Below are 14,191 nucleotides of genomic sequence, written 5' to 3'. Positions count from 1 at the left end.
CAAAAGTACGCACGCGCTTTTTTATAAAATCTACGCCAAAATGTTTTTGCGCATACCAGGAGATATGCACGTATGCGGGTGCCTTTTTAATTCTGCACAGCATGTGCCGGCCTGACTTCTGCACATATCTCCCGACTTTGACACATACAGGGTTTTTAAAATTCACCTTTTATGTTCTTATGACATTTTTTTTGTATTTATCATATGTTGTATAGTATGGTTTATTTATTATTTTATGTTTTGGTTTCTTAGTTTATGATATTGTAGCATTATGGGGACACTTTGAGGATAACTTTGATACTGGCATGCGGATACACATGTTTGTGTGTATGTCGGCTCACACCCAGTGATGCGGCCATTTTATAACATACACGTGTATATGCATGCATGGTATAAAACAGACTGTATATGCGTACATGTGCACACAATTTTATATGATGCACGCATGTGCATGTAAATGCCACCTCTACCATGTAAGTAGGGAGATTTTAGTAGACAGGAGAGTTGATGCAATTAATATTTCCCCATTTCATTCCCAGTTCACCCAGGTAAAGAATAGGCACTCCTAACCTCCCTAGTTAAATAGCCTCACTTTTACCCTGTTGGCACAAGCCTTGAAAACTCTGCTGACTAGTCTGGCTGTGCATTCATGCATCCATTCGATTCATCCATTTCACCGCTAAGCACTTATCTAATGAATGGTCACTAGGCACACAAAACAAATGGTGTGCGCTTACATCTATTGGCGCCCACATGCATGCACACCATTTGTTTTGACTGTCCATTTGTTAGATATGCGCTTTGCCACAAAACACGGTGAAACAAATCTAATGAATGAATGCACGAATGCACATCCCTACTGACTAACCTAGATTTATTTAATTACACGCCGTCCACAACAGAAGTAAAGTTATGTGGTAGGGGACCCTGGCGTGCGCTTGTGCGCATAAGCATTTACGCGCTGATTTCATTCATAAATCCGGGAGCACTCATGCCCTGCCCAGACCACGCCCATGCGCCGCACCTTTTTTCAAAACAATTTTTCTGCGCACACCGGGAGATATGCACATATATAGGCATCTTTTAAAATCCGCGCAGCTCTCGCCTGCTCGACTTCTGCATGTATCTTCCCACTTTGGTGTGCACAGGGCTTTTAAAATTCACCTAATATTGTTTTAAATACATTATGGGGCAGATTTAAACATACGCACGGGCGTACATTTGGGCGCGCAACCTGGAATGCACAAATGTACGCTCGATTTTATAACATGCGCGCATGTTATAAAATCAGGGGTCGGCGCTTGCAAGGGGGTGCACACTAATGCAAATTGCGCGCCCCGAGTCCTTGGGGAGCCCCGCTGGCTTTCCCCATTCCTTCCGATTTCGGAGCAGCCTTGGAGGGAACTTTCCTCCCCCCCTCCCTGTCCCGCCTCCCAGCCCTAAAGAAACCCCCCCCCCCCATACCTTTATTTTGGAAGTTACGCCTGCCAGAGTAACTTGCGCGCGCCGGCGCGCAATCCCCGTCACAGCGGTCCTCGGCCACGCTGCCCGGACCGCCGGGATATACGCACGCCGCCAGGCCTTTTGAAAACGGGCCCGGCGCGCGTAGGGCTTTGAAAAATCGGCCCATATATTTTTCTGAGTTTATTATTGTTTTGATTCTATTAACATTTGATGAATGTTCCTGCTTGAAAATCGCCTAGATCATTGGATTGTGCGATTAATAAGAAGTTTTAAATAAATAAAATAAATAAACCAATGAGAAGAGCACCGACGTGCGCGGAAAAACTAAAACAAAAGAGCAGAAAATGTGCAAGACAACATGCGCAGTGCTACAGCAAAATACAGTGCAACATGAAAGGCATTTCCACAGGGAAAAGGAAAGTGACCAGCCTTGCTCTGAAATGGGCCAGAGACGGAAGGGTCTTCGCAGAGGGCTTCCCAAACTCGTTGTGGGTCTACAAAACGGAGTGAATTTTCATAAGGGCTTCACGTGTCAACATGGCATTTATGCGCAAAAGTAGCATGTGTGTGCATATGGGCTAATTTATAAACCTCAACAGCACGCACGGGCTTACAGTAGGACCATGTAACGTTTTACTGAGATGAGAAAGGGGGCATTCTGGAGACGGGTTCAGATGTACGCACACAAGCTGCTACTTTGTAGATGGAACGTGTGTCTGCATTACTGAACTTCGACAAACCTGCTCATAAAACCGGACTTGCCTTTTGTCTGCAGTTTTTAGGTGGTGGGTCTGGGCAAACTGGTGTGGGTACAGGGTGAGGTGCTAGAGGGCCTGGGCGAACCGGTGGAGGTACTGGCAAATTGGCGCAGTCCGAGCACGCGCACACGTAAGTATTTTTAAAACAGCACCCGTGCATGTTTCACAAAATACCGGCCTCTGTGTTTAAATCAGGGTTATTAGGCAAACATTATACATTTTTATGCACCCAAAACACGTGCACATACATGTATAAAATAGGTAGAACACGGAAGCGTTTTTCTGGCCTTGGAAATGCACGCGTTTGCCACAGCGTACGCGTGCACTTTCAGGGCAGAAGTAGGTGGGTACTTTATAAGCAGCACCCGCCATACAGTTCATAAAACACTAAAGCATAAATCTCCATGCGCAAGCTGTGTACCACGCCCAGTCTTGAAAGTTTGGGCTCTATAATGCAGATTCATCTGGGGATATCCTGAAAACCAGACTGGCTGTGAGGGCCCCCCAGGTTTGGGAAGCTCTTAAGCTACTTCAGGAAACGTATCTGGAGGGGAAAGCAGTGCGTCGGCAAACAAAATGTCCTCTTTTCCTCGCATTATCTATCTTGATTTATTTATTACCCCACTTACTTGGCATTGTTCAATTTGTCTGTGTAAGAAAGGTTTTCCCTCTTGACCATCTCTGGATGTATGGCATTGGGTGCAATGGCGTCTATTAGGTCTAGGACAGGTAAACTAGTGCTAATGGATGCATCCTAAAAGAAAAGCAGCATTTAAACATTCAGTGAGCATTTAGGGATAGGTCTGCCTCATAAATCAAACTGTGGCGCAGAGTGGAAAGTTGTGCGTAACTACATTTACTGCTGAAACCTCCGAGGAGTTACAAATGTAAATGTAACATACTATCCTCGCAATGTTCAACGGCCTATATCGTAGCAGTTTCCAAAAGCCCACTTCATGTGGGTAAAGTGCATTTACAGGTACAAAACCCAAATTTTACGCATGTAAATGCTTTTGAAAGTCAGGTTGTCTATGTACTGGGCGAAGCTGCCAACTTCACATCGAGACGCTCTCATCAGTTCTGCTCCAGTTTGGCATCAGAAAATGTCTGAAGAGGCTTCCAGGAGTTCCCTCCAGCACAGCACTCTTTGCACCATTTTATCCCGGTCAAGTTTTTGGGGTTTTTTTTTTTGGACCCTTGCAGTCATTTACACAACTCGTGAAGTTTACAGAGCAGACGCTCTTTTTCCACTTTAAAAGCCATTCCAAGCCCTGCACATCTCACCGTAAGGCAATTCTGCAATATAACTCTTGCTTTACAACAGAATTCCCCATTCCCCAGCCTTTTCTTTAACGTCCCGTTCCTCCTGCTCTCATGGAATCTATCAGTCCATACCATGCACAGCAGAGAAAACTGCTCTGCTGGAGAAAAGCAGGATGCAGTCACCAAAGCAGATTGGCAAGCCATTTCTGCAACCAGTCAATTACTGGACTTGTTATTATTGTTAAGACAGTGGCAATGAAATAAGGAGCTAATAAAATAGTGTTATGCAATTCTATTTTAGCATAAGCTTCCCTACTGTTCACATTTCCTTTGCTAGTGCCCTAAAATATTCTCCCCATTACCTTAAAGTTGGTGATAGAAGTTGTCTTCTTTGCATTGACGAGAGTTTGATTTACCCATTTAATTATTATATCATCATTAACTCTTTCGCCCTCTCCGAGGTCCGACAGCACGTTCACAGTGTATCTGGAATAAACCCAGGGCAGAATAAGAATGGACTTTTGAAATATTTGATATCATTACACCTCTAACCATTTACAGCAGAACAGTACAACAACCCATACAAGCTCTGATTCATAACAATGGTTTTAACCAGAAAGGAACCTTCTGTACAGCATATACCACCAACTGATTTGGCAGTACAACTAACTGATTTGAAGTGAGAGAAAGAGAGTGTGTGATGAGCAGGTAGAGATGTTTTGTCACAGGTATTTGCCAGTAATTCATCTGTTTGGTATTCCTATGTCTGCGGCTGTTGATACCATGAATTATTTTGTCAGGCCTAAGCCCAATCCGAGGCCCCACTTGGCACGATGTCTGGTAAAGCTGCACAGGGCAGCACTTTCTCCTGGCCACAGTATTGCCCGCTATGAGACAGCAAGCCCATGCTGTATTCTTCGTGCCAGTGGAATGCGGGCATCAAGCATTGGCGATGAACCCAAGTAACAACAGAGGTGCTGCGGTGGGGGGTTGGGGGGGCGACCTCTGCTGGTTCAAGAGTGACACTGCAGATTTCACTCTTGGAGAAGACTTGCTCGCCAATCCCTCAGTCTGTGAAAAGTACCAGGACCGCCTTGACTAATTTTCCTAGAGAAAGAGGACATTGAGGAAAGCTGTTGAGTGTACTGAAATTAGTAGTTTCTTAACGGGTATTACCCACTGCTTCTTACTAAGAGATAATGCACATAAGAGTGCCTTAAACCTCCGTAGATTATAAGGACTCCACATCTGGTCTTGTGGGGGGACCATGCTAGCCCCATAAAGGGGCAAGGCAACTCTGCACTAGAGGAGGACACTTCTCCTGTGATATCTACACCATCGCTTAGGACTCTGGAAGGAACAGACTCGTTTCCAGAAATGCAGCACCTTAAAAACAAAAGTAAACTAAAATACCAGAACAGAGCTAGACTTGTTGCATTGCCAGAATGCTGAAGTGCTTTACGACATCTAAGGAGGCTGCTGTGTTGTCTCACAGTTAAAATAAAACAAATTCAATGAAATGGCACCCCCTGAACATTACTGGGGCCCAAGAACTGCTGAAATGGGGTCTCTCTCCTACTGTGAAGCAATAACTGGAATCTGGGGGGTTTTAGGCCAAGTCTGGCTCTCTCAGAATAGAAACATGATACAGAATGGCGCAGTTAAAGGGCTTTGCTAATCAGAGGAAAATTCCAGTTCTCTAGACCCTGGGTTTAAACTTGGAAATAAATAAACAAGAGGCAAGGGGTAGTGAGAATCTACCAGTGGTGATGAGAGACATTTGAGCTACCATTGACTTCTCTCATTATGAGTCATGGGGGGGGGGGGGGGGGGGGGGGGGGAGTGGTTATATACAGAAGTACAACGTAACAATTACAAATAATTCCATTGGGTTATCAATAGACCAGTTATCTGCTCAAGGTCTGGAAAGTTACAGAAACTTCTCTGGACTTGTGCGATCTCGCATCTGTTAGCACCGAAGCCCAAATAATCGTGAGTTAGCAATCTCAGTAATCCATGGTCAGTTCAAGGCAGTGATGTCACTGGATGTGGGTTTAAGCTAATCTGCCTCCCTTGTTACCATGTATGGGAACTTAGAATAGTAAGGAGATAATATGTAATTTCGGTTTTGTGATTAGTCCCTAAATAATGTGTGACACACAGGAGAACTCTCCCTCCGTTCTGGTTATCTTATCTCCTTAAAATATTTGCTGTAACGGACAATTTCCAAACAATAAACGTCTCCACGGATGGAAAAGAAGGGCCTCGCTGATAGAACCCCATATTCTGGAGTTACAATTCACACTACTGAATTCGGGTGCAACAAAGCTTTTCCTATACATTTTGTAGTGGGGAAACTTCTGACTTTCAAGTGTTATCCATGTTCCAAAAACCCCCTTCTACAGCATTAGTACTTGCGGGCAAGTTTTCAGCTCCATCTTTCTTTAGTGTCTGAGTAGTCCTCCGAACTCACAGAGGACAACCTTCAGGCTCCGCCAGTACTATTTTACTTGCGGACCTTGCATCGAGTTTCATGGAGAAAGTGCGCGCGTGTCCTCTCTCTTTGAAACTTGCCATGGGTACGGAGGCACCCGGTTTGTGTGCAAAACACAACCTGCGCACGTTCTTTTTTTCATCTCGCCTCAAAGTGGCTTAAACGCGCTGTGGAGCAATGCCCTTCTTTTAGCCGTCCTAACAGCAGAATGATTGTCAGTCAGTCTTCAGACTTAAATCAACTTTTTCCCCAAGTGAAAGGCTGTTAAAATGGTCCTCGCACCCCGGGTGCAAGCACACGAAGCTCTCTGTACTACATGGGGCGGCCCGGTAACCGATGGTTCTTACCTTCTCATGATCTGCCACACCAAAGCCAGAGTCAACGTGGGATTACCTTCGTTTAGGTCTTGCCCTCCAATACCGACCAAGGAAAAGTTGGCCTTTGTCTTTCCAATATGCACTGCATAATTACAGTTCTCAATCTACAAATAAAAAAAAGGTTAATGTTAAATCTATTGCTGCTGCCTGCCGGGGCATCTGGCAACTCAAAATAAAACAAAAGCAGAGCATTAATCCTCCAAAGAGCCCCATCTACCTTCTCTGCAGCTGAATTTTTTTTTTTATATGGTATTTACTATAGTTAAAAAAATCAAATCACAATTTACTTAAAAAAAAAATAATAATAAAAAGGAATATTTTCTAAGTCACAAAAATCAAAGAAATGCAGTCACTTTTTTGACTGAGGCTTATTTTAAATAGCCGAATCAGGGATAAATTTCCCATTTTGTGCTGTCTACACTGAAAATTCAGTGAAGCTTAAAAAAGTCCAGAAACTATTTTTTACTTCTAAAGTATGCAAAGCAAGAACTAACATGTACCTTCCCTCAATAAAAATATTATCTTTAAGTCATTTTTTTAAATGTAAGCTATGCTGTAATTTTATTGATTCTCGGGGCCCATTCATGCTGGGTACAGTTACCAAGACAGTCACACACACTGGCCGGGATTGGTTCATGGCAGCTATGACATCCCCAGTGACCAACCAATGAAATACCTGGGCAAAGCCACCTGAAATTAAGTGATATAGGGGTAGATATTCAAGAGTGAGTAAGGGAGCAAATTTTAATGTCCACCACTTTATGCTATTCACAAAGGTAATTTATTATAGTTGCAACAAGAGTCAAGTCACCATTAAAGAAACAAGTTGGCAGTCCCCCAACATGGACCATGTTTCGGAAACCTGCATTGGGAGGGGACAAACCTACCAGAGGACATTAAAAATTACTGAGGTAAACAAAAGGTAAAATAAGACAAAAATCAGCAGATGGGAATACATTCTCACCAGGAATTTAAACCAATTAAGGCATAAGAGCGAAGACTTTTTGAAAAAAGGAAATGGTGTGGTTAAAATTATGTAAATTATTTTCGCAAGAGAATAAAAAAAGAAAAAAACAAAGCTTACCCGAAATTTGAATACACATATAAGTGAAACAGCATTAAGAGTGCAACCAAAATACAAGGAGGTTTAAATAGCAGTATAAAAAGGCACCAAAGACAAGTCATGTGACAAGACCTGTCAATCTTGTAGAGGTCAGTGGAAACATCAAAGGGAGAGCATCAAAGGATCATGGAAATAACAAAACTTGTCCCTATTGCAAACATCAGAAGAGAGTGTAATATTATTATGTGACAGGACCTCTCAATCTTGTAAATAGCAGTAGAAACTTAATTGGAAACATTGAACACAGCATAAACGGGGCATAAAAATAGCAAGTCTTGGCTCTATAGTAAACATCAGGAGGGTGTAATATCAACAATTTAAACGAAGCATTGGGGGGGCGGGGAGAGAAATCTTACAGGAAGGACAAAAGAAATAAAAACAAACAGGAAAATCAAAAGAAAACCGTCCAATCCATATCAGCATTGAGTCCATTTGGGGACAAAGTTCTCGCTGAAGAGGTGCCCGAGAGTGATCACCACCTCTAGTAGAGAGGTCCTCAGGTGCATGACGTTTCCTGAGAAATAATTTACATAGTTTTAACTACACCTTTTCCTGTTTTCAGAAAGTCTTTGCTATTATGCCTTAATTGTTTGGTTTAAATTCCTGGTGAGAATGTATTCCCATCTGCTGACTTTGTCTTATTGCCCTTTGTTTACCCAGTAAGTTTTAAATTTCCTCTTGTAGAATTGGTCCCTCCCGACTGTTGCATTTCTGGCTGCTACGCAGTCTCCCCTCTGACACGGCATCCTGGCGAATCCTACTTGGAACTGTATTATCCAGCACGTCTCTGGTCTCCATCTGCTGTTTTATCTCCGTTCCACCAGGGGATCGGGATGAGCACATCCCTCAGGTGTTCCAGGCCCCTCTCTCCTGCCTGCACCACACCCAGACTCTTACTCTACTTAATCCTGAATGTCCTTTCCCTCAATGCTTTGGCATCGAGTGCTTTTCCACTCCTTGTTCTAGCCACCTCAGCCTTGTGGCCTTCTATTGCTTCTCCTTGCTTCTCTGAGTGGCCTGTGGGCCTTCTGATTACTATTTCACCTTGTTTTGTCCTGTGGCCTTTGGGCTTTCTGACTTTGGTCTTTGGGCTGTCTGTTGGCCATCCAGCCTTCTGCCTTTAGCTTTGCCCTGTGGGCCTTCCTAACCTCCCTTCCCTTGCGGCCTGTTCCGGGCCTTTCATTGCTTCTGGCCTTGTCAAGCCTGGCCTAACCCTGAGACCTCCATAGGTCTCTGTTTATCTCTCAAGGCCTTCCCTGTTGTTGCCTTCTGGCTTTCAGGTCGATGCAATATTGTGTGCTGAGCCTAACACACAGGTTAAGGAGCGCTTTGACTTGTGTCCATACCCCCTTATGCAATAAGGGGATTAGCGTGTCCAAACCAGCACGTAGCTAATAGTGCTCATCACATGTAAATTAGCTGTTATCCACTTATGTAAAAAAAATAAATGTATGCTCGATGCACACATTTTTATTCTCAAAAATTAACGCCTTCCCCAGCGCTAATTCTAGTCGCGTTGCAGGCAGGTCTAGAGTTAGCCAGATATACCGCACTGCTGAATATTCCGGTTAAGTTAGCCAGATAGGCCTATTCGGCTAACTTATCCAACCGCTCAGCGGCTGAATATGGACCCCCACAATATTTAAAAAGGCCAACTGAAACACCATCCCAAATGGACAATTATACAGCTATGGCTTCTTCATAGAAACAGGTTCCTGCCCAAAATCATGGAGCTTGTAACCAGAATGTAGAAATAAATCACTGAGCCCCATTTTGCCAAATATATATTTAAAAAAATTAAAATTCCAAATTTCCAAGTCATGTTAAAATAAGATGACTTACATGCAAACCCATTTTGACTCAAAGGAGTGTTCTAAAAGGATAAAAATTCTAATATTCTCTTATTCAAATAATGAAAGTCTAAGAAACAAATAAGCTCATTGCTGTGAAATCTCCTCTTTTAAATAACCTTTTTTCATCTCTTCTCATTTTGAGCTCTTCATTTAGTGAGAAACCAACAACCAATGGAAGGTCTTATAGGTTAAACCAACAGAAATGGTTCCTGGCTAGTGGATTAGTTCCTGGGCAGGTTATCGCCCTTCTTCCTTCTCACTAGCCCCCCTCACTTTTAGAGTGAGCCACAAATCACATCACATATCACGTACATGTTCAGATTACAGCTCTTCTCAGGCTGTAGGGACACTGTTGCAAGACTTCTCAGTGACAGTTAAAAGTTAATGACAGTTGAAAAGTAACATTTTTAATTGGTACAAGATGGCTGCCGCATGGATTTTTGCACAGAGCATGGTAGGTACGGTTCTTCTTTCAAGACTCTTGGGGGTAAATTTTAAATGCGGCACGCGGGCGTCCATGTGCGTGCGGTTCTGAGCGTGCGCACATGGACGCGCCGATTTTATAACATGCGTGCAGCGACGTGTACAAGTTATAAAATCCGATACCAGTGGCGCACGCATGTGCGCGCGGGTTCTGACTCGTGCGCGCAAGGGGAGGTTATTTTATTTAAAAAACCACGTGACGACGTGATCAGGTCTTTGTGCCCAGTTCTCTATCCCCCTAACTAACCTTCCTCTCTTTTCCCCTCTCCACCCCGACCCCTAAACCCATCCTACCTACCCTATTTTTTTTCCATTTAAAACCACCTGCTCCTCCGAGCAGAAGTAAGTTGCGCACACCAGCTGGCTGCCGGCGCACGCTTCACCGGGACAGTGCAAAATGGCGCTGTCCCGGCCGTCCCCGCCCCAACCCGGCCCGCCCCTTTTAAAATGCCCGCCACTTCCGCGCGCACCGGGAGATACGCCCGTGGCCAGGCCATTTTGAAAATGCGCTTGGCGTGCGTGCGGCCCGGCCACGCACGCCGTGGATTTAAAATCCCCCCATTAATGTCCTTTGAACCCTTCTATTCTGTGCAAAACCAACAGCAGCCAACACTGCAGTGGCTTTTTCAAACATTCTGAGAATCTTGCTCAGGTGACGGAGCCTACACAAACTGGGATTTCTGTCTGCACGGAATTCCTAAAGGGTTTTCTCCCACTTTGGATTTACAATTCCTGGATAGTCTGGGTGCTACTATGCCCTGCATCCCAACATCCCTCCCATCCGAAGAACAACTACAACAAACCAAATAAATACCCCACCATCCTCCTGGGATTACTACCATTTATAAATCTAAATGCAGAAATCTACAAAAGAGGAGTAGTTTATGACAAACATATTAGCGACCAGAATAAGCAGCTCACATTTTCACCCTCAATCTCTCTCTACTCCCTTCATCTGTGCAAAATTCTCTGCTCCATTTCTTTTCAAGGTTTCCACAGCTTGTACTTTTTTCGGCAGTCATTTGGGAAGGAAATGTTCTAATCCTGGTACCAGCTGTCATTTACTTACACACAGTTTCCAAATATCCTTTCAGGATTACCACCTGTAGCTAAGCACTTTCTTTTGTTTCCCTCACAATCCATTTTAAATGCATTAGTAAGAATCTATAGAGCTGACTGATATTTTCCATAATGGAAGCAACGATTAAAGGATGATGGTAGCTGTCTTGCCAACCAAACAGGATCCAAGTGAGTTCAAAGTATATAAAGTTTAAAGTTCCCTATTGCTATCTGACTAATGAGGTCCATTTATAAGGAAGGGCTTTTAATGCCTCTATCAACATCTGATCATCTGATTCAATTCTTGGCTTGAAATATGCCCTGCAGTGTAATGCAGTGGTCACAGTATAGACCCACAAACATAGCTGCCCTTGTTCAATACTCACATTCACCATTCCCTGATGACCTTAAGCCAGCCACTTCGAAGCCCATGCACTAAAGTGTATTAATTTAGGGAAGTTACAAAATTATTGCATGGAAAGAAAAAATCTATCATGCTACCAGCAAGCAAAGCCAACGATATTTAAAGATGTTGTGCAGCAGGATTTTATTGCATCACTGTGTGATAGGAGAAACAACACAACAATTGCATTCGCCGGTTAAAAAAAAAAAGGAATATTGTAACCAAGGGAGACCTCACATGAGTGAGATGTGAACTTGCTGTGATTGAGACCCAAGTTGTCTATTGCAAGGCAAAGTACAGCAGAAAATTGGTATCGGGCGCGCGTAACCCCGCCGGCATGAATTTGCAAATGTGCCCCGCCTTTGGGACAAATGGCAAGCACCTCTCCATGTTTTTTACTGAGCAGGTGACCAGGGAGCCAAGGGATTTTAATGTAAGCGAGACCCCTTTTCTGGTCTGATCTGTCTTGGACCTGTGTATCCATATGGAGATGGACAATGGTGCACATGTCACATACTTGAATAAGATGCCACTGAAGCCCGTGTTGCATTTGGATGAGGACACCAGCTCACTTGCTCACAATGCTCCAAAGAATGCCAATGAGAATGCCAAGCAAAATAAGCAAGTCTCGAACTCTGACATACATATGGTTGGCAACAGCATGCACAATTTCACCAGCAGGTCATGCGTAATTGGGAGGCGAGAATTGTCAGTCAGTCCATCCTCCCTGGCCCAACCTGCAAGCATCCTTTTTACTGCAAACAACTTGATGGGTCACCCCAGTTGCATGCCTTTGTGAAAAAGGCTAATCCTGCTAGGTGCTTAACCACTGAGCCCCTGAAGGCACCTGAGTCATTAGCATGGGAGATATACTTGATAATCAAGTTGTAAGGAAGGTGGACCCACGAGGTTGTTGCCACCACCAAGGGGAGACCCGAGAGAAAGAACCTAACAGGACCTTCACCTATACCAGCCCACGTTCTCCGTGGGTTGAGCTCTTGGGTGCCGGGGCCACCAGGAGTTAGGAGCGGGTCTTTCAGATGGCAGACAGGTTGGACGTGCCAAGGGTCGAGACAGGCAGCAGGCTACAGGCCAGGCCAAGGTCTGGGCAGGCAACGGACAAGCAGGAACGATGGACCAGGCTGAAGATCAGGGCAGGCAGCGCACAAGCAGGAATGGTATGACGAGCAAGGTCAGAGCCAGTAGATCAATTCGAGGAAGCATGAACAATGAGGAGCTGGAACAGGACTAGGGCAGGAGGAGGAGCCAGAAGAATCACAGGAATGCGGGGTCAGGATGCAGACAACACGCACTCACCAGGAGCTGGACCTGTTGCCGAGGCAAGAAGGAAGTGGTAAGGCCAGGGTATTTATATCTCATCTTTCCTACCGTTGGCTCTTTATATTGAGTCGATGCGCACGCACACGCGTGCCTAGGGAGTCCAGGTGATGCAGCAGTGTCGGGGTCCAATGAGCAGGCTGCAATGGCGGTGAACCATGCCGGGTTGCAGCAGCGGCGGAGGGATGCTGGAGTGGGCTTCCTGCCCACACAGGTGAGGAGACCTGGCCCGACTCCCCGAGGGCCGAGGCGCCTAACACAAGTCCTCCGGTATGGGGCCAGCCACCCAGCTGAGCTTAGATGAAACCTCCTTCATGTGTTCGTAGCTCCTGCAGTAAGCTTGACCTTTATGAGGCCTCAGGTAGTCGAAGACCAATCTCCCATAGATGGTCCGGGACTGCGGTTCCTGTTTCCTCTGCTGTGGGTATCCTGTTTACAAAATAATTCCCACTTAGTTCGGGATAAGGCATCTGCAACCCCATTTCTGACCTCTGGTACATGTTGCGCTCTAATAATGGTATTGCTGTGTAAACTGACCAGTACAACCTCTCTAAGCAGTTCTGCTACGCGCGCAACCCCTAAAAGCTTGCCCCTTCCACCCCCCTGCGCGCACCGAGCCTATCTTGCATAGGCTTGGTGGCGCGCGTAAGTCCCAGGGCTTTCCTGGGGGGCAGGTCCTCGGCGTGTCAGGGGCGTGTCGTGGCCGGCACGTCAGCGGGGGCATTCCTGGGGCGGGGTCATGGGCGTGGTTCTGGCCAGGGGGGTTCCAGGGGCGTGGCCGCAGCCTCCGGACCAGCCCCTGGACCGGAACATGGCATGCCGGCGCAAGTTACACCTGCCTTGGGCAGGCATAACTTGTAAAATAAAGGTGGGGGGGGGAAGGGTGGGGGGCGGAAGGAAAGTTCCCTCCGAGACCACTCGCATGTTATAAAATCGGGAGTAGATTTGTTCGCACCGGGTTGCGCGAACAAATCTACTCCCGCGCGCACACTCCGCTTCTCCAGGCCCTCCTCCACTGCTGCGATCTTCGGCTCAGCAGCCAATCGGACTCCGGGCGCCGGTCTGACGTCGTCATCTTCGGGCGTCTCCACTGATCTCAAAAGGCCTCGATCCTCCCGGCGGCTCTCTCTTCGACGGACGGCAGGGTAGCAGCAGTCAGGACCTGTGCAATCGGCGCTAAAGCCTGTTGGGGTAAGGCCTTTAAATTTGCGCTTACTCCCTACGGGCTCCGCTGCCGACCACGAGGCTTGTCTGCTCGGCCCTCCGCTCCTCCGGGCCCTCCTCCACCGCTGCGATCTTCGGCTCAGCAGCCAATCAGACTCCGGGCGCTGGTCCGATGTCATCATCTTCAGGCGTCCCCACCGATCTCAAAAGGCCTCGATCCTCCCGGCGTCGCGCACCGGGCATCCGCGCCGAAGGAGCACAACAAAGGGGCCTGCCCCTTTGTGCGCCTCTTCGTGCGCCCACAAGAGCGCCCTGCATCATCTATGTGCTGCATCCTTTACATTGCATTGTCTTTGATACTATTCATTTTCATTCCACTGATTCTACAATTCCTCCCTGAGCTCCTCTCCCC

The 14,191-nt window shown here is 46.0% G+C and overlaps 1 protein-coding gene across 5 annotated transcripts in view; it reads right to left on the bottom strand.

Annotated features, from left to right (window-relative positions):
• The window catches only part of PLS1 (plastin 1), a 164,627-nt gene that overhangs the window by 10,255 nt on the left and 140,181 nt on the right, over positions 1-14,191 (bottom strand). For all 5 annotated transcript variants that reach the window (XM_029617061.1, XM_029617059.1, XM_029617060.1 and 2 more), the window contains 3 exons: positions 6,327-6,460; positions 3,848-3,971; positions 2,852-2,976 (listed from right to left, as the gene is read on the bottom strand). In XM_029617061.1, the coding sequence (XP_029472921.1) occupies positions 2,852-2,976; positions 3,848-3,971; positions 6,327-6,460 (383 nt within the window). The remainder of the gene's footprint in view (positions 1-2,851; positions 2,977-3,847; positions 3,972-6,326; positions 6,461-14,191) is intronic.

Source organism: Rhinatrema bivittatum, chromosome 9 (assembly GCF_901001135.1).
Source record: "Rhinatrema bivittatum chromosome 9, aRhiBiv1.1, whole genome shotgun sequence".
Taxonomy (NCBI): Eukaryota; Metazoa; Chordata; class Amphibia; order Gymnophiona; family Rhinatrematidae; genus Rhinatrema; species Rhinatrema bivittatum.
This window is presented reverse-complemented; position numbering and strand designations above follow the sequence as displayed.